The sequence below is a fragment of the Melanotaenia boesemani genome, chromosome 21 (assembly GCF_017639745.1).
Source record: "Melanotaenia boesemani isolate fMelBoe1 chromosome 21, fMelBoe1.pri, whole genome shotgun sequence".
NCBI classification, from domain to species: Eukaryota; Metazoa; Chordata; class Actinopteri; order Atheriniformes; family Melanotaeniidae; genus Melanotaenia; species Melanotaenia boesemani.
The window spans coordinates 5,210,978-5,236,043 of NC_055702.1; the positions used below are offsets into that span (position 1 = coordinate 5,210,978).

Sequence of the window (25,066 nt, forward strand, 5' to 3'; positions counted from 1 at the left end):
GGTACATTAACTGGAACTAGGCTGAAACATGCCTACCAAACATAAGAGCAGGATTATTTAATGTGTTGCCACATAGATGCAAATGTATTTCTATTTCTGTGAGCCCTGCAAGGTTGATATTCAGCCATAACCTCACAAACAGGAGCTGCTTTATGAGTAACGCCTTATGTGCTATATGGTACCACCCATTACCCATCTCATGCAGACAATCTGCCTACATGTTTCTCTATAAAACAATTTCTGCAGCGTTTGTGAAGACTTTGATAACTTTACTAAACTACTACCTTGTAAAGCAGTAAAAGAATACCAAGCATTAGATCGAGGTCCCATACAGGCTTTTGGGAAATGCATTGAAGAGATTCATGACTGGATGTGTCTGAATTTTCTCCAGTTAAACAAAAACAAAACTGAGGTGATGGTTTTTGGATCCAAAGAGAAACGATTAAGTATCACCACAGCGCTTCAGTCTATACAACTAAAAACCACCAACCAGGCCAGAAATCTGGGTGTTTTGATGGACTCAGACCTTAACTTTGAGAAACACATTAAGGGAATCACAAAATCAGCCTACTATCACCTTAAGAATATATCAAGGGTAAAAGATCTCATGTCTCAGCAAGACTTGGAAAAACTAGTCCATGCGTTCATTTTTAGTCGGCTTGATTATTGTTTCAGTGTCTTCACAGGTTCTACCTAAAAAATCAATTAGGCACCTGCAGCTGATTCAGAACTCTGCTGCTCGAGTCCTCACTAAGACCAAGAAAGTGGACCACATCAGACCAGCTCTGAGGTCTTTACACTGGCTGTCTGTTCGTCAGAGAATAGATTTTAAAGTTCTGCTGCTGGTCTATAAAGCTCTGAATGGTTTAGGACCAAAATACATCAGTGACCTCTTGACCCATTATGAACCTACCAGAACCCTCAGGTCATCTGGATCCAGTTTCTTATCAGTTCCCAGAGTCTGAACCAGACATGGAGAAGCTGCATTCAGCTTCTATGCTCCACATGTCTGGAACAAACTCCCAGAAACCCTTAAATCAGCCGAAACACTCAGTTTATTTAAATCAAGGTTGAAGACCCACCTGTTCTCTGCTGCATTTCACTAGTTTTTATTTAGAAGTCCAGATCTGCATTTGGTTCTTTTACGCTGAAATCTTAACTTTATTTCTTTATCTGAGCTTTTTCTTGCTGTTTTTATGTAATCAATTTATCTTTTTTAATATTTGTTTTTCTAATGCACTTGTTTTTTTTTTTCTTCCCCTGCACCTTGCTGTAATGTTTTTATGTTTTATGTAAAGCACTTTGAATGGTCTTTTACATGAAATGTGCTTTACAAATAAATTTGCCTTGCCTTGCCATTATAGAAATACTAACCTGGTAATTTGATTTTCTAACATGATTACAGTTCATTTAAAAGTAAGAATCTAAAATTTGCTGTTATGCCTTTATTCATTCACGTGAAGTTTGATGCAAGGGAAGAGAAATAGTTGCATTCTCTGAAATTTTTCTCCATCTTCAAAACAGATTAATTTGTGTTGTGAATTAATGATGTGTTGATAGTGATATGCTATTTTTTAACTTGTCTGCTCTGATTTATTGTTTCTATGTGTCACTGCGTGTTTAACTGGCAAGAATGGGAAAGGAAATTATTCTGACTGTTATTACTGAAAACCACATTTAATTAGTCCAGTCATGATGCAGATGTATTTTTTAAGGATATTTCAGCTCAATTTCTGAAAAAAAAAAACACTATATAGATTTATATATTAGAAAATAACAAATAATCCTTACATTAACACACAATTTTAGACATACATTTTTTTTTAATTCTACTTTATTAATCCCAGCTGGGAAATTCTTTCTCTGTGTTTAACCCATCCTAGTTGCTAGGAGCAGTGGGCTGCCAGTTTCCAATGCCCAGGGAGCATTTGAGGGTTAAGGGCCTTGCTCAGGGGCCTACCTTAGTTGCCAGCCCGGGCACTTGAACCAAAAGTTCTCCAGACCCAAGCCCACCTCTGTAACCACATACATCTGTAGATAGCATAAATAATTACAACAGCTGGAGGCAGCAAAACTATAAGAATTCTTCCACAGTTGAAAGTTGACCAGCGCTGTAAGCAAGTCATAGAACAGGTTTGGTTGGCTCCTAACAGAGAAGTTAGGCAAGTATCTGTATGCTGGGAGGTTTTAAAGGCCTTTCTTAAGAAGTTTCTTTTGAGGGTGTTTCCACATGTCTAGCTAATGCTGAAATGTTCTCATGTAAACATCATAGAGATTTGTAGCACAGCCAATGTGCCCCAGGAGACACAAACACTTTCAGAACCTGCAAAGGAATAACTTTATACATTAATATCTAGGTCACTTGTCACTATGACTTGTTTTAGGGTAGCTCCCATCATTTAATCAGACTGATTTGAAATCATTATGACCTCTGGTATGTGCAGGGTTAGCCAGGTGGAATGTATTCATATATATTAATTATGTCTGAAAATGTCTTATTTTTAAATATAAAGATAAGGAATTATAAAAACAGGTCAGTGTTAAGAGTTATTCATCTGCTTTAAAAACAGGTGTGTCTGCCGAGACACATCAGTTATACAGAATAGTCGCAGCTGGATTATTCAATGGCAAAGCTTCTGCTATACGTAAACTGACGCCATTTATTCCTTCCATTGAGAACCTCAGAGGATGGATGAAGCCAGAACTATACAGTAATAAAACTACAGAATATAATTAATTCAAACAAGAGGAAAACTATGAATCACCAGCTACAGAACACCTGAAATACAAACAAAAAAAAACACAAGTAAGCTAACAGGCTAGCAATCTTCACTTAAAGTTGTTTTAATTAAAAAATGTTATACTGACAATGATACCATTATTTGTACATTTTAAAGGAAGCTGCAGAATCATTTAAGTGCATCATCCTGTTGTGACGTGCTATATGAATGAACTTTATTGTCATTGCAACAGGTGCAAAATTTTTTTCCAGTACAACGCGTTAAAGAGTGGACAACAACAACATATAAACATAAACAGGATCAGGCAGACTGAGGCAGCAGCCGCAGGGCACTGCGCCTTTAATTAGTCCAATTATAGACTCCTTTGTTTGCCTCCTAATGTTTATAACTTCTATCTCTTCTGCATTTTAGAATTGCATCTGACTGATTTGTTAGCAAGTGTTTTAAGTTTAGATTAATACAGAATGTAGCATTTTGTTGAAAGCTGTTTTTTTGGCCTGTGTTATAAAATCCTCAGTGGTTTGTTAAAGGGGACTACTTTTATCACATGGTAGTTAACTTTTAAAAAAGTATGCAGCTTCTGATGTGCACCTGTTGTTAGGCTAATTTTAGGACATGTATTTGTAGTATATGTTGTTAGGTTTTCTTTTTAAAAAACAAGTAAACTTTTAATCTTTGGATTGATCTTCTTTTGCATGAATAAATGACAGTGAAATCACCAGTAGTAGTAAATGTGCATGGTAAACTACACCGTCTACATTTCAACAGCTCTGGTAATGTGTCAAGTCATTTAATTTCTGTGTCTCTCATTTTTCTTTTTTTTATAACACAGTTTGCATTGTGATTTTGCATGCACAATATTTAAAATATGAGCAGGGTTCTCAGCATTTTCTGTACTTTAACATGTAACACATCCACTATATCTGCTGTTATTTCATTTGAAGAGTGTAAATTATCTCCAGCAATTGTGATGCGAACTCATGTAGATTAAAAAATCTACGTGGGCTTCTTCCCACCAACCAAAGATACACAAGGTTATGTAAACAGGTCCCTCTTGTAAATGAGACTACATGTCTCAATGGGAATACCTGTATAAATAAAGGCCAATAAAATAAAAATGTAGTTTAGTTGTGAGTGACAGGCCCGGACTGGCTGCCAGGAGGAGCGGGACTGTTGCGTGTTGTTTGGAGGCAAACTTTTATCTCACCCCTAACCCTACACTACTTAAGTTTGGTAAAGCTGCATTTATTTAATTGAAAATACAGATTTCAGCATTTTATTTTCTGTTTTATTTGTGGCATGTATATTTCTATAGCTGAAATGCAACACCTTCTTGACCTCCTGAACTAGAGATCCAATTTTAGTTAAGTTATATATATTTTATTTTACATAGAAAGCACTTTATTTTCAATATTACCAGTTGCTTATTTATTTCCGTACCTGAAATACGTCACCTGTTAACCTTCTAAGTCACAAATATGTGTGACTGTGTGGAAATTATTTTTTGTTTCATTGTTTAAAATCTCACTAAATTTTGCATGAGGTTAAGTGCCCTTGACTTGTCTCATTTGATCATTAAATTGTATATTTAAAGAGATCTTAAAAGATGTATGGGGATGATCACAAACAAATATTCACATTACTCTTCACACTGTTGTGAAATTGCTTGTTTTACATCATGAAATATTTGGTGGGTTCTGCTGAACCAAACATGGCTCTACAGGTGGGCGAAAAGTTTGGGAACCCTTGATAAAGTTGGACAGTGTGTTATCTTTTTAAGTTGAGTCCACTTTATTTTCTATTAAATCTATTATAGTAATCTGGCATAAAAAAAATGAACAGAAAAATAAAAGTTATGTTGTTTAGCTCATCAGGAATCCTGCTGTGCTGTTGTACTGAACCTTTGGATGAGTGGGGGAGTGAGAAACTGGTGGCTTTTAGTTTTGTGTTCATGGCTGTTAAATATAAATTTGATCTGAATTTGAAAAATGGGCTTTTGACGATTACTCACCCAAATGTGGGTGCATGGATTTGTGGTTGTGCACACGTAGGTGTGAGCATATGTATGCAGTATATGAGTAGGGGTGGCCTGAGTGAGTGAATGTCTCCCGGTCTGACTTTTTGTCCCAGTCCGGCCCTGGTGAGTGACCATTTGATGCTGTGGGTCTAAAATTGTATATTTTTCTACAGATTAGGTCACATGTTAAAAAATCCCCACAAAATAAAACCAATCCAGAAGAATGATATTTTGAAGAAGATCTGCATGTTTTTATTTCTCTCACCGAGGGGGACCTGACAGACTTCTTGTCCACGTCAACGCCCTGTTGGCCCTGCAGACAGGCAGTCAGCTTCTTGTGTGTGCTGTGAGAAACCTGCTTGACCAGCTCCAGACGTTTCTCCACCTGAAACCCATGCAAACCACAACAAGAAATTAACAATGCTGCACACATGGTGCACACTGCATCTTCAACACGCCTAGTTCACAGATTTCAGGACTTGCACATGCAGGCATTTAAAGCCTCAAGCTAAAATTGGCTTTAATAAAAATGAACATAAACTCTGCAGCTGCTTAGCTTGATATTACATATTACATATTAACAGTGCTGGTGAGACAAACACAAAAGACCTGTTAATGCCTCACATTTCAGTATTAAACCAACTTACTGGAATGCCAGGGAGGGTGTCCTAAATCTGATCAACTGTAATACTGCAACTCAGATCAATCAGTAGGGACATTCAGTCTTTTGTCTCAATAAAAAATTCAGTTTCAGGCTCATTAAAATTGCCTGAAGGCAGTTCGAGGAGCCATTTGAAAAAGTTATTTTATGCATACTGAATACTTTGCACTGTTAATGATTTTTTCTTTGAGAGTTAACGAACATCACAGTGATGAATACTGAGGAGGCACATTCACACACACACACACACACACACACACATGCACACAATTAATAAAAAACTCATTAGTACCTGCAATAGGTCTTCACTCAATACTTCTGTTTTTTCAGCTCTGGAAGAGAAAGAGGACAGAGAACGGGATGTTAGGGTGATGAAGGGAAAATTACATAACTTGCTTCTGTGGGAACTTGGCAACTTACAAACATACTAATCAGTCAGTTTAATTACATTATTTTCTGAACTTGTGCAGGAAAAAAATAATACTCGGGTAGCCTGGAGCTAATCACATAACAAGATTGTTTACTTTTCAGTTGTTTCACAGGGCTCAGGCTAATGTGTAATTCATTCTCCAGCTGGAAATGTGATTTTTAGCCTTCAGGATAAACTCAAAGATTTTCTTTTCCCACTTTTCAAGCTAAGCAGACGTAATGTGACAAATATATCGACATAAAGTCGAACGGTGCTGTTTCTCTTTGTTAGTGTTACGCCTCTCTGCATCGCCTTGTGGGTGGTACATTGACTTCAGTGTTTAAATTGTCTTAATTGGCTGCCACTGTGAAAGTGTGAATAAAAGGCATGCATTGTAAATGTTGTAAGGGGGAGTTCCTTGTATAGGCCCAGTGATTGCAGTCTTGTATCCCCAAGATCTGAAATTTAGTTTTTCTTACACATAAAACCAAAATAAAACTCTGTACTCAGGCTCCATTTCATGAATCAATAAAAAAGTTCATGAATCAAAAAAATGCAACATTGAAAATGGCCAGTGTGTTGATATCCAGTTGCTGGCAAGTGACGCGGTGCATAAAGCGAAACTCAGCTGTAACGTGATGTTCCATGCAGGGAAAAAAGCTGGTTTCCAGTCTCAGGACACTGCTGGACAACTATAGCTCCAGGAATGTGGATCATGAATGGTACTGTGGCATCAAAAGGATTTAGAAACACATATTTTTTATGTCAGAAAGTTACATAGTGCCACTTTAAGCCAAGTCTGGATTTTATGTTAACATCTTGATTCTCTGTTGCAGATCTGTTGGTCTGGTCTGTCCAAAGGACATTGTTCCAGAAGTCATGTGGTTTTCTTCAGATGCAGCTTTACAAACCTAAATCATGCTGCCATGAAGAGAAGAGAGAAGAGTCTGTCTCCTACAACCCTTCTAAACAAGCCAAACAGTCTTTTTACAATTGTACTGTCATGCACTTTAACATTTAACATGCTAACGAAGGCCTGTAGAGTTTGTGAGGTACAGCAGCTCTTCGTTTTTCTGAGTATTGGTATCTCTTAGGTTGAACTCACTGGAACATCCACTACTGGTAAAAATTTTTAGCTGTTCTAAATGTTCCCCCCAATAACCTTTCTCTCTGTAGAATTATAGACTGAATAGTTTGCAAGTGGTCTTATAACCCTTCCCAGAATGATATACAGCCACATTTGCTTCTCTGCAGATTTCCTTCATCCTTAGCATTGTGTAACACACACCTAAATGCTGCAGAGCAGCAAACTGAAAAAACTTGCTCAGAGGAGGTCACACTGATGATGGTAAATTAATCAAGTGCATTTGGTGAGCAGTACCTGGCTAACAATCACCCACTTAATTTCAACAGAAGCAGAAAGGATGGACTTTTTCACTTTTTATCTTGGTTTGGTTTTTGCTAAATAATAGTTACATGTTGTTCATCTGCAGTTGTATTAGTTTAATTTTAAACCTAGAACAAAAGACCAACTAATTTTATTATGTCCTGATATGTAAAACCCAGGAAGTGACAGGAGGTACACTTTTCTAAAAACCCAGCAAAACACTAGGAATTGTGATTGTTAACAGCTTACAACTTCAGACATTTTTGTCATAATGAAACACACACAGACTCACAAATAGAAATCAATAACATGAGTACTAACTATCACAGCTGGTAGATATCTTATAAAAACCATGAATGGGAAGAGATTTTTACAGCTGTGATTTCTCTAAGTCCCTGGATTACCAGATCCTTCCGGGTATTTAAAAAAAAAAAAAACACCATAAATATCAACTTCTAGTCACGTCTAAACCTTGAAGCCATTGTACAGAAAGCAAACTCTTACAGCAGCGTTTATAGGCTGCTGTACTGCCTTCAGCAGAGCAACATGACCTCAATCGGAGTGATATCACAGCATGTAAGGCCATGAGGAAGCTCAGGTTGATAATAAAGTACAGGTGCACTCTGGAGAAAAGCTATCACTGGAGTGCCATTGGCCTGTAGAGAACATTATGATAATAACCCAGAAAAAAACATAAATGAAGGTCCTAGAAAACATAGTTTTTTACTGTTTAACATCTATAGGCACACAAAAGACTGTGATGAGAAGATTTTTCTGACAGTTTATAAAACGTCATCTATGCATTACAACCCTGTGTCTCAGCTCAGTCTCACAGGAAAACGTGAATTAGCCACAAAACAGAGGTAAATAATGAATGTATTTCAACATGATCTCTGGTTTATCTCCAACAGTGGGGCTAGACCTTTATACATGGGGTGAATGGGCAAGACTTTATCAGGGGGAACATTTACTAAGAAGGAATCCTAAGAATTCCTCTCCTTAACAAATACACTCACATCCACTGCTGTGATAAGTGTGGTTACATTAGGGAGACATGAGAAATAAAACATATTTACATTAATAATCTGGATCACGAAGTGGAAATATTCATAACAAGTTCAAAATCCTGTACAAAATAAAACTGGTTACAGGTTATATTTGTTGACATGTTCATGCCATAGCTTGCTTTAAAATCAACCAGCAGCCTTGCTAGCCTCCTGTTTAAATTGACCTGGAACAGCTCTCACTTAGTCAGTGCTAAGTAATGTGCTGAGGTACTCTTTGAAATTATTTTCAGCTCCATTATGAAAATCTTGATTAACTGAGTTGATGTCTAGTCCATTAATACACTCACTGAAAACTAAATATGACATGGCTGCCCCACAATATCTTAAAACTAAACTCAAGCTACTATATAATTGGATTAGCACGGCTAACATCAGGACAAAAATCTCTTCTAGAAACGTGCAGCCAAATGTCAATATTTTTATAGGATGACTAATTTGGAAAGCACTTAAAATTGAATTCAAACTGATGTAGTGATTCTGGTGATCCATGTGTGTCTGGAAAGACATTTCTGTCCTCCTCCTACAGTCACCTGTCAATCACCGATGGTGTCCAGTCTTTGGCCAAGGTTGTCAAGGTGGCCAGTGCCACCCTGGCCACACCTCTAGCTTTGCCCCTTAACTCCAGTATGCTTTTGGGTGTTTAGAAAACGGAATAGGACTTGGCTATTACCTAATAAAGATCATTTATTGATAGTGATGTTAGAACATCTGTCTTAAGGCATGTTGTGAATTTTCCTAAATCGTGTATGGTTTAAAACCATATTATTGTCACAGACTCCTGTGACATCTGAAATCTGAAATCATGCTTTCCTTTTGTAAATATAAAAAATGCTTGGCTGTGAAGGGGTATATTTAATTGAAATTTCCCCATCAAAGTGCTGTCAAAACTGGCATATCGTCAGAAACAAACCCACCAGTCAAATCAATAATTTGAACATCCAAAACAATGCTATTGTTTTTGTTAATAAACCACTAATGGTACTGCAGAGCACAGTAATTAATAAACAGTTAGCAAAGGTATGATCTGTAAATACAACACAGACAACACGGCAGAGAGGAAACATGCTCTGCAGTAAAGCTATAAACCGTAGAGATTTTACTCATATAAATATTCGATCATTCCTAATGCCTGCTCTGATCCTGTTCCACACATTGATTATACATCAGACATCACTTTCACAAAAGCATCTGTAAGTATCAAGACTCTCTTTGGTGCAATATAATGCCCACAGATAAAATATATGAGTGATATCTGATTTCATGCAAACCTGAGCAGCTTCAAGTGGTGAAGACATGCACAGGTTTATTTCCTACATATATGCCATAAAATTCAAAGTGGTGAAAGCTGTGCTATAAGAATAGGTATTGCAAAGGAAAAATATATATATATATATATAAAAAAACAGATTTTCAACAACCAATTTTAAAAGGAAAATGCTTTGTCTGTACCTCAATTTGATCTGCAGACAATAAAAAAGGACAACATATTGTTGTATAACATAAGTGCATCTGAACATGTCTAAATATAAAGACACTATTTCCTTCCTGCTTTCAGCTCTTTCTATTGCTGATTTTTATCAGCTCTGATGTTATTCTGATGCAAACAACTTTCAGCAGCTGTTTATCAATTCTGCTGTCTAAGATAAGAGTGCATCTCCTGAGGGAAACTTCTTTAATCCCTGGAGGAGAAAACATATAGCTTAGCATGACACTCAAGCCTTAGGAAGTCTATTAGCTCTAAATGGACAGTAGAGTTTACTGTGCTAAAGTTCTGGGTTTCTCCTTATTTGAAAAATTTATTTTTTTGCCAAGTTCAAGGCCAGTTTCCTAGTCTGGTTTGGTTGATCCTACTGTGGGATAACCTGAATGAAAGTTATAAATGTGTCTCTAAAACCCCTCATACTGATGCATGCTTTTGTAAAGCAGGGAACAACAACTCAAGTCCTTGAGGGACAGTATCCTGCAGGTACCGGATATGTCCCTGCAGCAGCACACCTGATTCAAATATATATATATATATATATATATATATATATATATATGTATATCAGACATGTGTCTAACAATAAAGGTGTATTGTATTGTAGGTGTATTGTTTTGTCTCATGCTTATCACCTAAATTGATGTAAATTTAAATTTAACTGTGATATTGTTTTATCGTCCAGCCCTATCATCCTCATGTTGCACTGACATCTCTGCTGCATCTTTGCAACATTTGAAAGTAAGTTTCAGAAGTTAACAATGTTAATAACTTAATCCAGAGACAATAGGTCACCAAAATAGCTCATATCTGTTTTGTGCAAGTGTGATTTCATATCTAAACAGCAACATGTTAAGCTATGTTTGCCCTCCATAGTGTGGGTAAGATGAGATGATTTAAGATCTATAAGGCAGAGTCCTCAGTGGCCACCTCACCAGACGTCAGAGCATAATACACAAACCATTTTCCTATTACTTTTAACTTTTTTTTACTTTTAAAATTATATCTACTTGGTGACAAATTAAATAACCCATATGAGGCTCAGTGGTTAATAACATATTAAACTAAACAACCTTAAGGATGTGGTTTCCAAAGCATACATTATATTTAAATATGCTATTATGTAGGCTCCAAATCCTTGCTGCATACATACTTTAAAACATAATTTCATAAAGAACTTTTCAAAGAACCCAGATAAACACATTTCCAACAGTCTGAATCCTTTCTGACCAAAATGAAGCACCATACCAAGGAAGTTTACTTTCCCTCACTTTTCAAACAGCATTAACAATACATCCATTGTTACTATTTACTGCCACAAACAGATTTCCATGCAATTTAGTCCAACTGAAAACAACATTGAGGTCACCCTGCTGCGGCTGAGTGGACTTACATAGGAGCGCTGCTCCTGCGTGAGGATCTAGCCCTGCTGATCTGCAGCTTTCTCTTCCACATTCCCCCTGCTAACAGGTGGTAAACCAGCTGTTCTGAGGCAGGAGCCCAGTGACAGTAACCAGTCGGAAAAAGAGGAAAAGCAGAGTGAGAGATAGAAGATAAGAAACTGAGAGAGTGAATGAGGGAGGGAAGAGGGGAGGGGAATGGCATTCTGAAGAATAAGACCTGACAATCTGGTCCTTTCACTCTGTCTCAACCACCACTCATTTTTTACAACACCTTTCAACAGGTTAGACTAGAAAAATTTAACACTTCATGTTTATGATAACACACTAACCCAGAATAAAGGAGGCAAAATGAGATCTGACAAAGAGGTTAGATCTAACCTTAGACTGTTGTGTTTAGATTGAAAGATTAATGATTTGATGCGACAGCTGGTTTTGGGAGGACGATGGACCAATGCAGCTTCTTCACTGGATTTATTGATTTTTATGCTCCCTTCAGCTGAGGCAGGCAAAAATCTCATTTTTAAGTGTTAAATTCCTCCTGAATCCTTATGCATATACAATAATTTGAGACAACTGAAAGGACTACAAAACTTGCTTTTAGTCCCCAAAAGCACAATTAAACAAGGTTTGTTAGCATAACAGGCTTCAAAACTGGCTACCAAAGGAGGTGAGGTCTGTTAGTATTCACAAAACTACACCACAGAGTTACACCCTGTAACGGTAGCTAGCAAAGCTAGCTAAGTTAGAATCTAGCAAGGCCTGGTAGCTAATATGTTAAGTTAGTATTGTGTTCTGTTATTAAATTCTATTCAATTTTAAATGAGAAGTTAATATTCTAGCAAAAACAAAATTAGCATTTAAACACATAAAGAACATAACATAAAGAAACCTACTGTTTCTATAGGTCTATATACAGGTTACATATATATACATATATATATATATATATATATATATATATACTGCTTCTTCATGTCATTACTTACACTTTCTTGTTGTTTTGTTTTTGTTTTTGGTTGTTTTTTTTTGCTTGTTTTTCTTAAAGCACCACTACAAGTTTCCAATCATAAAACTCTCTGCTTCTGACTCATTTTCATGGTGCACTAATATTGATCATGTACATTTCTGGAGCCAGTCTTTCACTGCAGTGTCCTGAGTCCTTAAACCACACTTCATAAGTTTGTTTGTTTTATTTTTTTATTTATTTTTGTTTTTTTTCCATTCCCATGCATCACGTAACAGCATTTTGCTTTACAGCAACACATCACACACTAGCCCAGAGCTTTTCAAGTCTGGTCCTTAAGGGCCGTTGTCTTGCAAGTTTTAGAAGTTTCCCTTTCTGCAGCACACCTGATTCAGACTTATGCAGAGCATCTGAGTGTGAATCAGGTGTGTTGCAGCAGGGAAACTTCTAAAACCTGCAACACTTCAGCCCTTAGGGACCAGGATTGAGAATCCTTGCACTATCCATTTTGAACAACCACCACGGTTGATTTAGCAAAGAAACCCTATTTGCCCAATCAGTGTGGCTTTGGCTCAATGTATTGACTTAACCTAATCTCTTTCTGACACACAGTGTACAAATCAAGGATTTTACCTCAGGTTTAAAGTGCTGCTGCTCCTCTGGATTAATTTCCTCTTTAACAACACAAAGTCATAAGAAACACCTACTTTTCCTGTGGATTCATGTAGTTGTTGCCACCACAAATCAGTCAATTCGTCTGAAAAATCTGCTGATAAGTACACAAATTCATGTTAAGCGAAGTGAATCCAACTTGCCAATATAGCAAAGGACTATTACTCATGTTATGTTTTTTTTCCCCTGAATGACAGTTGTTTAGATTGCATTGTAGATGCACACACACATAACTCTCCTTTCCAGCACGGTATGATAGATATGAAGGTTAACACAGGCAAACAAGCTGCTGTCAGCTGCCATGGTATGTTTTTCCACTCAGAGGATAGAAATTTACAGAATGCTCAGTGACTTTGGCCTAACCTCACAAACCTGCATGTATCGTATCTGCAAATGTCCCTGCGGAACAGGTTATTATAATAACCTCTAAAAGGAAGGCAAATCAGTCAAATGTCTATAGTTTGAAATGTTATGTCCTCCATTACCTGAAGGAGGCAAGATTCGATAACACTTTGACCAAACCTTTCACTGAGGGAAATGTATGTATTATTAACTGTATATTAAAGCTACAGCTGCAGCATAATGTAACTGCAGTGCTGAGTGTCAGGGAGGTTTACTGCAAAAGCAGCTGCACACTGGACAATGTGAATTTACTGCACATACTGACAGATCTTTCTCACTTTTCTGCAGATAATCTATAATAAAAAAGCTAGCTGAAGCATAAAGAAGAAAACAGAGAAACTGATGTTTACATCCTTTTTAATCAGTAGAAATTATGTTATCTCTGATATCTTAATATAGTCTTTTTTGTATATATGTTTGATTTGTTCTGCCAAAAATACTACCTGTAAGGAAAGGAAAAAGTCGGCTGTTCATGTTGCTCTGATATTTCCACTCAGGGAGGTTTGGGTCATCATAACACAGCATTACAGGGGTTAGCTGAGGAAAAGAGAGGCTGATAAACACATGGTTAACATTTTGGAAAATGCTCAGTTTCATAAAAAATGGCAATGAGATATGATGTCTGGACAAATTTGCTGAGAAAGGGGTTTAAAAAGGAACAAAAACAGCCAAGAAATGGCCATGATTGGCTTTGGAAATAGAAATCTGTAATCTCATTTGCTCTTGTGCAGCTTTTGTTAATTTCTTGACACATCAAGGGCGGTACAGCTTCCTAAATCAAAGCCTTAGCAGCGCAGTCGGGATTTTACTGCAGCATCAGCTTCTGTCGTCACGCCCGGGGATTTCCACTGGCACAGAGAAACCGGGAGAGGTAATAAGGAATGCAGAAGCAGAGAAGCTTTGTTTTTGGTTAAAAATCTTCAGAGAGATTTATAAATAGGAGCTAAGGCATCTGGGTGAGGGGGCAGGCTCTTGTACAACGACAACTGTTTTTGCTCTGTTAATTGTAAAATGTTAGCTGTAGTATTTTCTTTGTTTTTGACAATTCGGACCAGTTTATAACACAAACAGTGAACACGGGTGGAATCTGCAAATTCTGACTTTATGGTTTGATTTAGTCATTAAAACGAGATGATTTTTGTGTTGTGGCTATTTCACATTTGGTTCTGCCAGGTCCCCCTGACTACCTGTTACTCATTGATCTACATACACTTTGCTTCTGCTGTTGCACCAACTTTTCTGGAAAAGAATACCATAAGACTGAAATAGCATAATGAGCAAGTCTTCAAATTCTACACTCACAGATGCATTCGTTTCCAAAGCAGTTAGAAAAATGGGACTTTATGGAAGAGGACTAATTTAAGTTGTGACTAACGTCAACCAAGAGCTATTACATATTTGCCCAAGGCAGCATATTAATGTATTGTGTTATAAGTTATGCTAAGTTACGGTGCATCGTGATATGATGGTAGATTGATCAACATAGTTGAATTTATCTGAAAAAGGTGAAAATCCAGTCAGTCAGGGACTATCTGAACAAAGTAAATATAATTATGCAACACAAATATTATCATAAAGGGTTTTCATCGTAAGATTCCCTAAATTTTCCAGCTTATCACCTGTTGGTCATTTTATTTTACAGCAATGCTCCTGTTGTTCAAACCTCTGTTGACACAGAGCAGCAGTAATGATGTGCTGGTGTCATCATGTTCTCCTGCCACCTTCAGGAATTTTGATGTGTTTTTTTTGCTGGAAGTGAATCCAGCTTCGTAGCTGAGCAAAGCAGCCAGCTTCACCATTGTTGCTTCTGTTTTATTAAATGAAACAAGCCCACCGGTGACATTTAAAACACAAGATTAGGATTTACAGCCACACTCCGGGGCTTTATGTTGATGGGAGGTAGTAAATGATATCTAGTATCACATCATATCTGGGATATCATATTAATGGATTTTTACCGTTACTGCTGGTGCATTAATAAGAACATGAAACTCTACAGCCCTAAATGGATGGAGGGATATAGCAAATGTATTGATCTACATAAATGCTGCAGCAGTTCACGTATAATATGTTTTGATTGCAAAAGATCTGAAAATGAATTAATTAAAGCTGTTAAATATGTAAAAAAGTGGCATTACAATATTTCCTCAGACATGTAGTAAAGTAAAGGAGTAAAATTACTTAAAGTTGTAAACTACTCAGTTGCTCATAGTGCTTGAATTATTAGTTTAATTTGGAATTTAAATTTCACCCTCTGAAATGAAAAAAAAGGTTTGTAAATGTGCTGCACAAAGAAAACAAAAATATAACACTAATATACCTTAAATATAGCAAAGTAATGTAAAAACTATAAAATACACCAAAGAAAAAGAAGATTGAAATGTATTAAAAATTGTAAAAAAAAAAAAAGAAAAAAAAAGCATTTTACACATCTACCAACCAGGACGGTAACTAGCAGGGGTAGAAAGTGTAAAAGTATGCATTTATTCATTTATTTCAATCCAATAAATAAGTATGTTCATGTGTGACATTTATTTATTTATTTATTTTCTGTTTTGAATTTAGGGTCTAAGAAGAGAAGGTGTAATGCACTGTACTGATTACAAAATTTAAGAACTGTAATTTATGTTTATATCACAGTTAATTAAGATAAATGTTAATTAAGTTGTTCATGGAAAACAAACAGAGGAAAATAGGTAGCATATAAAATTATGAACTCATCAAAAGGTCAAAATAAAGTTTTGTGTTGTGTTGGCATATTAAACCAGAAATAATCTCTTTTATGATGCGGTTGTTTAAAAGCATTTAATCATAGAAATAAAAAATCTGATTTTCCTAAAACTAACCAAACATAACTGAAAATTACGGTATTGTCACTGTGGTGAGACTAAGGGTGAATCCCATTTCACCCCTTAGCCCTTCCCCTTCGTTTTGCGCGTTCACGTGAAGGGGTTTTGCTTTTGTTTATTTTGTTTATTAGACTATAAAGCTGAGCCTGAAACTATTTACTGAACCTCCAAACAAAATTATTTAACCCCAGTGCATGGACCATGCAGTTTTATAATTCTAGGAAGGCCAAGACCAGCACACAAAGGTGTGATAGCTGTGTATGAGGTGTAATAAATGTATATTTAAAAAAAGTAACTATGAATTCCTGTTAGATTCCTGCTATGATTCAGTATTCTAAGAGTTTATGAGGCAGTTTTGGCTTTTCCACATTTTAACATTGCCACTTGAACCTCCCTTGAACCAGAAAAAAGTTTGAGCTTCTAGAAAACCACCCCTAAGAAAGAACATTTAATAGCTATGAGAATAAAAGCTTTGTTACAGCTGTTTTCTTTATTAATTTCCCTACAGAGACAACGTGATGACACAGACATTAGACATCTCTCTGTTGACACACTCTTGAGAATTTGATGTGTTTGACTGCATTTGCAGGAGCCCAAAAAGCAGCAAATAGAACATTTATTTTATATCAAGCTGGTTTTTTAACCCAGACTGAAAAAACAGACCAAACCAGCAGGATGTAACACACTTTGACAGCATTATGCAACATGTGTGGGCTTATTTTTAAAAAGGTCTCATGTATTGAATAATTTATTCAGTCCGCCATGGGCAAGAAAATTGGTGTATGATGAGGTAAAAATGGTTCAAGGACAAAAAAGTCCCCCAGGAGAAACGTTCCAGGTGAAGTCAGATTACCCAGCATGCTTCTCTCTGCTGCTAACTAGGATGGGGGTGCTGGTTGCTATGGCAGCAGGTGTTGCAGTGACAGAGCAGCTGGATTGATCAAACGAGGAAGAGGAGAACGTGTGTCAGGATGAATGAAGAACTGGTGTAAAGTGGAGTCATTTTCTCTGTGTGGAGCCGAAGGTGCGGCGCTGGTTGTCGAGCCAATGCAGAGCCAGCTGAGACGAGATCTGTATCTTTTATCTGTATCACAACACAAACACATACATACACATAATCTAACAGCTTCTTTTGCCTTCAAGGTCACCCACTCTTCTGTTTTACTGTGAAAGAGAGGTAGAATACAAAGCTATCATCTAGCTAACTCCCAACCAGCTAGTAATAAATTTAGAAAGCTTTTGGATAAGAGATAAAACATCTTCAAGTATCGAGAAACAAAGTCCAATTACTTTCTATTCAAGCTCTTGAGAGTACTATGACCTGAATAACTGAGCATTTACACTAACTTGCCATCATTAAGCCATTTAAAAAATTCCTGATGTGCTGAAATTTCAAGAGAAACCACATCTTTAAAAGAAAAAGGGAAGGTGAGGTCCAGTGTATGTGGGTGGATGAAGAACAAAGCTGCCAGAGATTCTCTCTTTCTTAACTATGTTATTTATAGCTGCGTCTATCAGATTTGACTAAACATGTAATTCAAATTAAAGGCACGAAACTATGACAGATAGACAGATAGATACCAAAATTCTATACTGTATTAGCACAGTATTAATTATGGTCATGTAAGCTGCTAAATGTTTTAGTTGTAAGCAATCTAGACCAAAAAAAAAAAAAAAAAAAAAAAGCAAGTCAAAACACAGACAAAATAAAGAAAACAGCTACAATTAGTTTTTCTCTAAGCAGTTTATTTGTTATATCTTGCTTCATATTGTGTTTTATGTCTCAGGGGCAGTGTTGCAAAAATATCTGACTTCAGCAACAATATGTGTTAGAAGAAGTAAAACTAGGCTTGAAAAGTAAGACATTAAAAAAGAAAATCCCCATAATATTCAGCTTTGAGCTGTTGACAATAAACCACCAAATGTCAGGCAGTAACAGTAATGACATGCCAGACAACACAGCACAAGATAACAAAACCAAACTGAGGAATAAAGCTGCTCCAAACAGCACAGCCTATCAAAATGCTGTTCACAGCCAATGTTTGGAGCGTCCAGGTCCAGCTCTCCAGAGAGTTTTCTTTAGAGCAGCACTAAATCCCTCCTGCTTTTCTCAGCTGAACACAATGAAATGGCCTGACTCATTCCAGATTCATTCGGAGTACCTCTGTTGGCCCTCACAATTGACAAGGCGACAAAATTGTGTAAAGCCTAGAAAAAAAAAAATCAACTTTAGGAGATTGTAGACTACTTTAACGTTTCTAGAAATTCACTTTTCAACTACTGGGACTAAACGATGCTGCTTTTATAATATCACGAAAACTTTTTATGAGACAGAAATGGCTATTTGGAGTATTTATAACACAACGTGACGAGTATACACGTCTAGTTTTAGAGGTGACCTATCTGAAAGCCTCTGATGATTAGCATGATTCTACAGACGTCGGTTAATAAATAAAAGTGTCAGCTTGCTTCAATGGAAAATTTACAGCTAATGTTAAACCATTTTAACTAAAGGCCTGTTTAATCAGCTCATAACTCATTTAGTTTATTACTGATAAAGGTTCAAGGCTGCTGTCTGCAAAGTATTCCTTTCAGCCAGAACAGGCTACAGAAGAAAGGTAGGCATGGTCTTACTGGGAGGTCAAACCTGAAATAAGAACATTCTTTATCAGCCATAATAATAACAGTGAGGCAGACAACAGAATTATTTCCTCTAAGATTTGAGTTTCTTACAATAGAGGTCTAAATTAATTTTGGTTGTTTTTTTGTTGTTGTTGTTGTTGATGTTAAGGCAATGAACTACTCAAGCAGCTGTGCAGCACAGACTGAAATTTTAATGGTTTTTGCTTTGATGGTATCAATATTGCAGTACAGCTAAAAATATAACTCCTCATATTGTAATTGCTCTAGAGGAAAATCCTCAAAAAATGCTTTCTTGTCAACTAACTTGCATATTGTTTGTGACAATATTAGAAAACAACAACAAAAATGCACAGCAGCATTTTCCAACATCTGAAATTATTCATTTAACTATCAAATGAAACAGAAAATGACAGAGAAAAATGAGTGAATCTCCAGACTAACACACAGAGACAGGCTGTCCATGTGTCCACAACCCAGTGCCTTTATTTTTGTGTCTTTACACAGCTGGTCTGAACAAGACGGATGACAACAGAGACGCTGAAACATTGAAATGTGCAATCTGAGCACATTAATCCCAAATTCACTGACTGGACAGCAAGACGCATCTGCTGCTTTCTCACACACACAAAAATCCCAATTATTCTCAAGAGCATATAAGCCTTTTCAGTTCTTTTGTGTTACTGGTGTCGATTCTTAGATATCTGTTTTCTTTTTTATTCTGGCTGTATAGCATTCATAACACATTTTCCAGTAGCAGGAAAAATCAGTCGTGCATCTCTTTATCAACTTTCTTTGCAAAGAAATATTCATAACTGCATTTACTGACAATGAGTTAGACAAATTAGATTGTTTGTAGGCATGTGTGCATGCAGAGTTGGTTTGATTGCATGACCGTAGTGTGAGAGAAACTGAGTGTAACTTTGTAACACAACTCATTGTAACCGTGGAGCCCTTGAGGTGCAGCCTCCAGGTTTGAAACCACTGCAGCAGAGCAACAAAGCATCTGAAATATAAAGATTCATAGACTTCCTTTGTATAGGAGCAGGTGAAAGTCTGCTGAGCCATCAGTTAGTCTGCTGTTTGGCACCTATAATTTTGACAAATCCCTGAAGCTTTCCCACAGTAAACTGAACATCTGTTGATGTAGCTGCGCTTCATCCAGATACAGACATATTTTGTTTATCCTGACCACCCTCCCCCACCAGCCTCCACCCAGTCATCTCTTCTCAACAGAACTTGGGTCGTAGCCAACAATGTTTTCTATGAGGATCTCACATTTTGGCAAGCAGGTTTGTGCTCTTAGGCTGCTCACTCATCATCGCTCTCCTGTTGTTTTTTTTTTATCTCTCTCCAGCTTAATTTATTCTCCCCTCCTCTGTCTTTACACCTCTGTAAAAGCTGCCGTTTCTGTCTGGGCCTCTCGTCACTCGCTGTCAACCGTCCAGGTTCAGCGTTTTGGCAGCTGGGCAGAGGACACCCATTGGACTCATCTCTGCTGGAGTACTGATTGAGCAGAGAGGCTTCTTTCCTGCCAAGTTCTCATCATACTCAACACTTACAGAGAATGACTAATAACTGTGAGGACTGAGGAGGAGAAAGCAAAGCTGCCAGAAAGCAGTTCCAAACTTAGGAAATGTACCAAGGGTGAGGAATTCCACATTAACAAAAGCGCCTTTATGTTCATGTTGGCATTGCTGAAGCAGTGAAATACGTAGAGCAGGTGACAGGCAGGATGAGACAATATGGAGCAGGACCCTGGGGTTGTGACAGCGCTGTCAAACTAGAAGAAGGTTTGAAAATGGAGTACTGTTGCTGATACTGGCTGACAATTACAATGATCTAATGAGATGATCTCTCATTTCTCTGTTGTTGTGGGCTTTTCTTCTGTTTCATCTTCAGACAGTCTGTCTCTGCTGTAGCTTTCAGCAAAGCAAGGTTAGGCTGTCGTCATGGATACCACTGACCTCACTGCTCCTCGGTCACACAGCCAGGGCTTCGCTGCTCACATCGGAGCCTCGACTTTTGTCCTATCACATTTCTTGAGGCGACAGTTCATGAAAAAATTCACTTCTGACTGATCGTTCAGGCGTCTTAGCTCTGATCCAGAGCCAACGGGCTATGTGTCGCTGCTTCATGAATGCAAGCTGTGATTTTACAGCATGACATCACTTCCTCTGTCTGGCATCTCTCGCTGTTTAAAACAAAACCGTGCATGTGAGAGAGAGTCGCAAAAGAGTGCTGCATGACAGATTTATCTGGAAATATTCAGCTTTTTGCAAACAGGACACCTCACAAAATTAAAAACATCTTGAATTAAGACAAGATAGATAATAGTTTTATCATTTTTTTAGATAATGAGGTTACACCTTCACCTGTCTTTATTGTCTCTGACTGATGGATCTTTTATATTGAAAAGTTCCAAGAGATGTTAATTCAACAAATATTTATTACTGAGTTGGTAGTTGATAGTGATGTTGATCTTTACTTTTTATGTAAATGGGATATAAACAAGTCAGAAACCCAGGGTTAGGTCTAGATTAGATCAGCTCTGGCGGTCGGTCCAGACTGCTTCAGAGCTGTGAAATGGAAGTGAAGATCACTGGGAAAATTTACATATTCAAATATATAGTAAATGTCACATTAAGTTAAAGGCATGCTCCAGCTTGGCTACATCCTAACTGAGGAGATGTACCAGTTCAACATCCTCTTAATGGTTCCTTTCCATTATAACCTTCAGCAATATAACAGACGCTAGAGTTAAAGATATACTAAAAAGGGAGAAAAGCGGTGAGGTTATATATATCATCCTTCAACTTTCTTTCACAGTTCTTCTGCCATCCTACCTGTCAACCCTCCCACCCACTCCATCAGGTCCAGTAAATTAAATGTTTGGACAAATTTTGAATTTCACCAATGCTGATGCAGAATAATGGTGCCAAATCAGACCACAGAGCTGACCAGAGTACACTTTGTTTTTCCAGAAGGATGTTGCCTTGTCAGCTTCTGTTTCACAGGAAACACATGAAGCGGTAAACACCACTCAGTTAGCCATTTCATGGAGACTTTAGCTTGTCACAACAGAATTTCACATTGAGGAATATACTGAAATTTGACTGAGATCTATTCCTTTTATTAAAGACATGAAGACAGTTATCAATAAATGTATCACCTCTAGGATAGACTACTGTAAGGAACTGTACTTATCTGTCCTGCAGCTAGTGCAGAATGATGCAGCACACCCAAGACTTTGTTTAGTTTATTTTTTACGCTCATTTTTTTGTAATGAATTTAATTGTAATAATTTCTTCCTCTTGAGTTTCTGTGTACAGTTCTTCATTCAACTGTGGTTGTTTTATAGTTTGTTTTATGCAAGCTTGATTTAACTTAAGCAAACACTTAATTTTATTCAAAGTGAAGAAATTTGCATTAACTGCTTGTGATACTGGAGCTCTTCATTTATGGTAAATCAAATTACACTTTGAACAAAAAACTATGTTTCTGTTTATAAAGATGATAAAAAGAGAAAATATTCGTCTGCAGAAAACAAATATCTTCTCTGCACACAGAAAAAGGTCATGTGTGGCCTACAGTACCAACAAAAATAGGAAGCTGTGAGACTCGAGGAGAATTCCCTGCATTCCCGAACTGTGAGGAAGAGCATCTTGTGATATAAACAGTCCTGAATTAACGTCATTTCTGGGAGTTATGACAACATAATGGGAACATTTACATGAACAGAAATCTTAAATAAGACAATATTCAGATTACATGATAATGTCATCGTTTGCTCCCATCTAAAGGCTTTATTATATAAAAGTGTGTTTTATTATGTCCACCCTTTTCTGCTCTGACTGCAGAAGGCTGGGGAATAAATCTTAAAGCAGCAAAATGTGTTACTATATAATTTAATTATTGCATAATCTAAGTATGACCTTCTTCGGATTAAAAGGAGATTTCAGTTTTTAAAGTTGTGTGACATACTTTTATAAGTAGCCAGTGCCTTCAGCAGACAGCAGTCAGAAAACTCTCAACTTTGGAAAAACGGGGAGGAATTCAGAGAATTAAGCTAAAGTTTTCTTGCACACAAATGTTAACACCTGAAACCTGAAACATTTCTTAGTCCCTTTGAGCAAATGCTAAATGTAGTTAAGCCTCTGATGCATGAATTATTAAAACACAGTGCCACATTTTTTTCCACATACAATATTTACCTTCTACAGACATGTACAGTGGTGCTTTTCCTTATTTTTAATATCTTTTTTAGTTTATTTATTTTGATCTACTGTATAAAAAATTAATAAAATAATATGTTATTATATTTATATAATATAGATATTCTATAGAAATATAATTGTATCATTTTCTTATCCTGTTTATTACTGGGGCGAACTTTGTAATCACAATGTATGTTCATATCTTAAAGTTTATACTATATTTATTTATTCTTCAGTGAGTGGCAGTGCATAGGATCAGTGACCCCAAACCCTGGTCCTCAGGCCCACTATCCTGCAGGTATTGGATGTTTCCCTGTTGCAAAGACACCTGACCAAATTAAGTGGGTCTCGGCACAAGTCTGCTACTGAGCCATTAATTTGAGTCAGGTCTGTTGCAGCAGGGAAACACTGAACGTCTGGGCCTTGAGGACTGGAGATGGGCATCAGGGATCACTGTATTGGATGACTCATTAATGTCCACTGAAGTGGTTAATTTGCAAATATGCCATCTTTACCCATGAATACACTAGAAAACACCCTTTAAATAGGTGTCCACTGTAGTGAACACAATGCATGAAAGGATTAATTTGATGCTGGATTCCTTTTCTCAACTGAAGAACATCCAATGGGCGAAGCATTGTTGTGTGTGTGGTTGATGCTCAACATATCCTGGGATTCATGATTCTGCCAGTCGAATCCCCAAAATACCAAACACAAGACCATAAAAATGGATGAAAAAAATCCCAAATGAGAGACTAACTGTAAATAACTGTCTTAACAAAAGATACAAGTTTATAATTCACTATCAAACACTTTGAATTGGTTTTAGGTTGATTTGTTTAAATGGCAGAAAATTGCTCCTTTTGTTGCCAATTTGTGAGTAGCAGTTAGTTTAGCTCCTGATTTCCAAAAACTGAGAACACTCTGATTGATATACTCATGAGGAGGTATATTTTCTGACTAATGGATATTTTAAGTAATTTGATTATGCTTGTATATAGCAAAAGAAAAGTTAAAACAAGTTTTTAATGGAGATTTATTGAGTTTGAGAGTTTTTTTTTCCATCATGCTCATTACTAGCCCTTGTCCCAGGTATACATTTAAATTTAGTGTACGCAGAAGTATAAAAACATGCTTCATGGTCAAATATGCAATACTAGGACATGTCATCATCACACCTTCGGTAAATTCTGTGCATCTCAGTTAAAAATCTGCTTCTCTGCAGGCTTCGCTCATGGCTGCAGTCTGTCCAGCAGATGTCGAATGAGGCAGCAGGGATTTGCTTCCATTTAGCCACAAGAGCATAACTGAAGTCCAACAATTAGGTTGGGTGATCAGATCTGGCTCACAGTCAGCATTCTAGTTCATCCCAGAGGTGCTGCATGGAGCAAAGATCAAGACTCAGGTGCTTCAATGACCAACAGGGAAAAGTATTTAGTTATGGATCTGCACACACACAACACAATGCTGAAACACAATCTGCAGACAAAGCAGTGGAAGAACACCAGAGCTAAACCAGTACTAAATAGTAAGATGGCTTTCACTGCTGATTTTTCATGCTCATCATGTAAAAAATATTTTGTTTTAGTTCCCTAAATCTTTTTATTAAGCCAAATGCTAAAACATTGTTGATTTCAGCTTCTCATATATGGATGTTTTCTCCTTCTCTTTGTCTTAAATGAGAAATATGTTTGATTTAAAAATTCATCATACCTGAGCCAAGTTTTTCAGATGTCTTAAGTTGTTTGTCAAAACAGTCAAAAACCCCAACGTACTGTACATTAATCCATTTTCTATGAATGTTTTCTTTTGTGCAGCAATACAGGAGAGAGGCTGAACCCTATCCCAGAAGTCACTGAGCAAAAAGCAGGGTGCATCCAGGTTGGATTACTAATCATAATCCACTCTGGATGCATTTTAACCTAACCTGCATGTTTTGAACGTGTAAGGAAGCCATACATGGAGAAACCCCACATGGCCACATGACAGCATAAAAAAACAGGAACATCTTGTTGTGGGGAAATACGGCGAAACACAAAACCATTGTGAAACCCCAACATGTTAAATGTATTACTTGTTTCAAGTATAAAAAATAAAGCCATTAAATGTAAAAAAAATTAGGAAGCTAGGGAGAGTTTGTCTTTGTAAAGGTGATCT

The 25,066-nt window shown here is 37.0% G+C and overlaps 1 protein-coding gene across 5 annotated transcripts in view; it reads right to left on the reverse strand.

Annotated features, from left to right (window-relative positions):
• The window catches only part of LOC121632606 (rho GTPase-activating protein 44-like), a 106,383-nt gene that overhangs the window by 38,726 nt on the left and 42,591 nt on the right, over window positions 1-25,066 (reverse strand). For all 5 annotated transcript variants that reach the window (XM_041974244.1, XM_041974241.1, XM_041974243.1 and 2 more), the window contains exons 2-3: window positions 5,712-5,751; window positions 5,024-5,143 (exon numbers count right to left, since the gene is read on the reverse strand). In XM_041974244.1, the coding sequence (XP_041830178.1) occupies window positions 5,024-5,143; window positions 5,712-5,751 (160 nt within the window). The remainder of the gene's footprint in view (window positions 1-5,023; window positions 5,144-5,711; window positions 5,752-25,066) is intronic.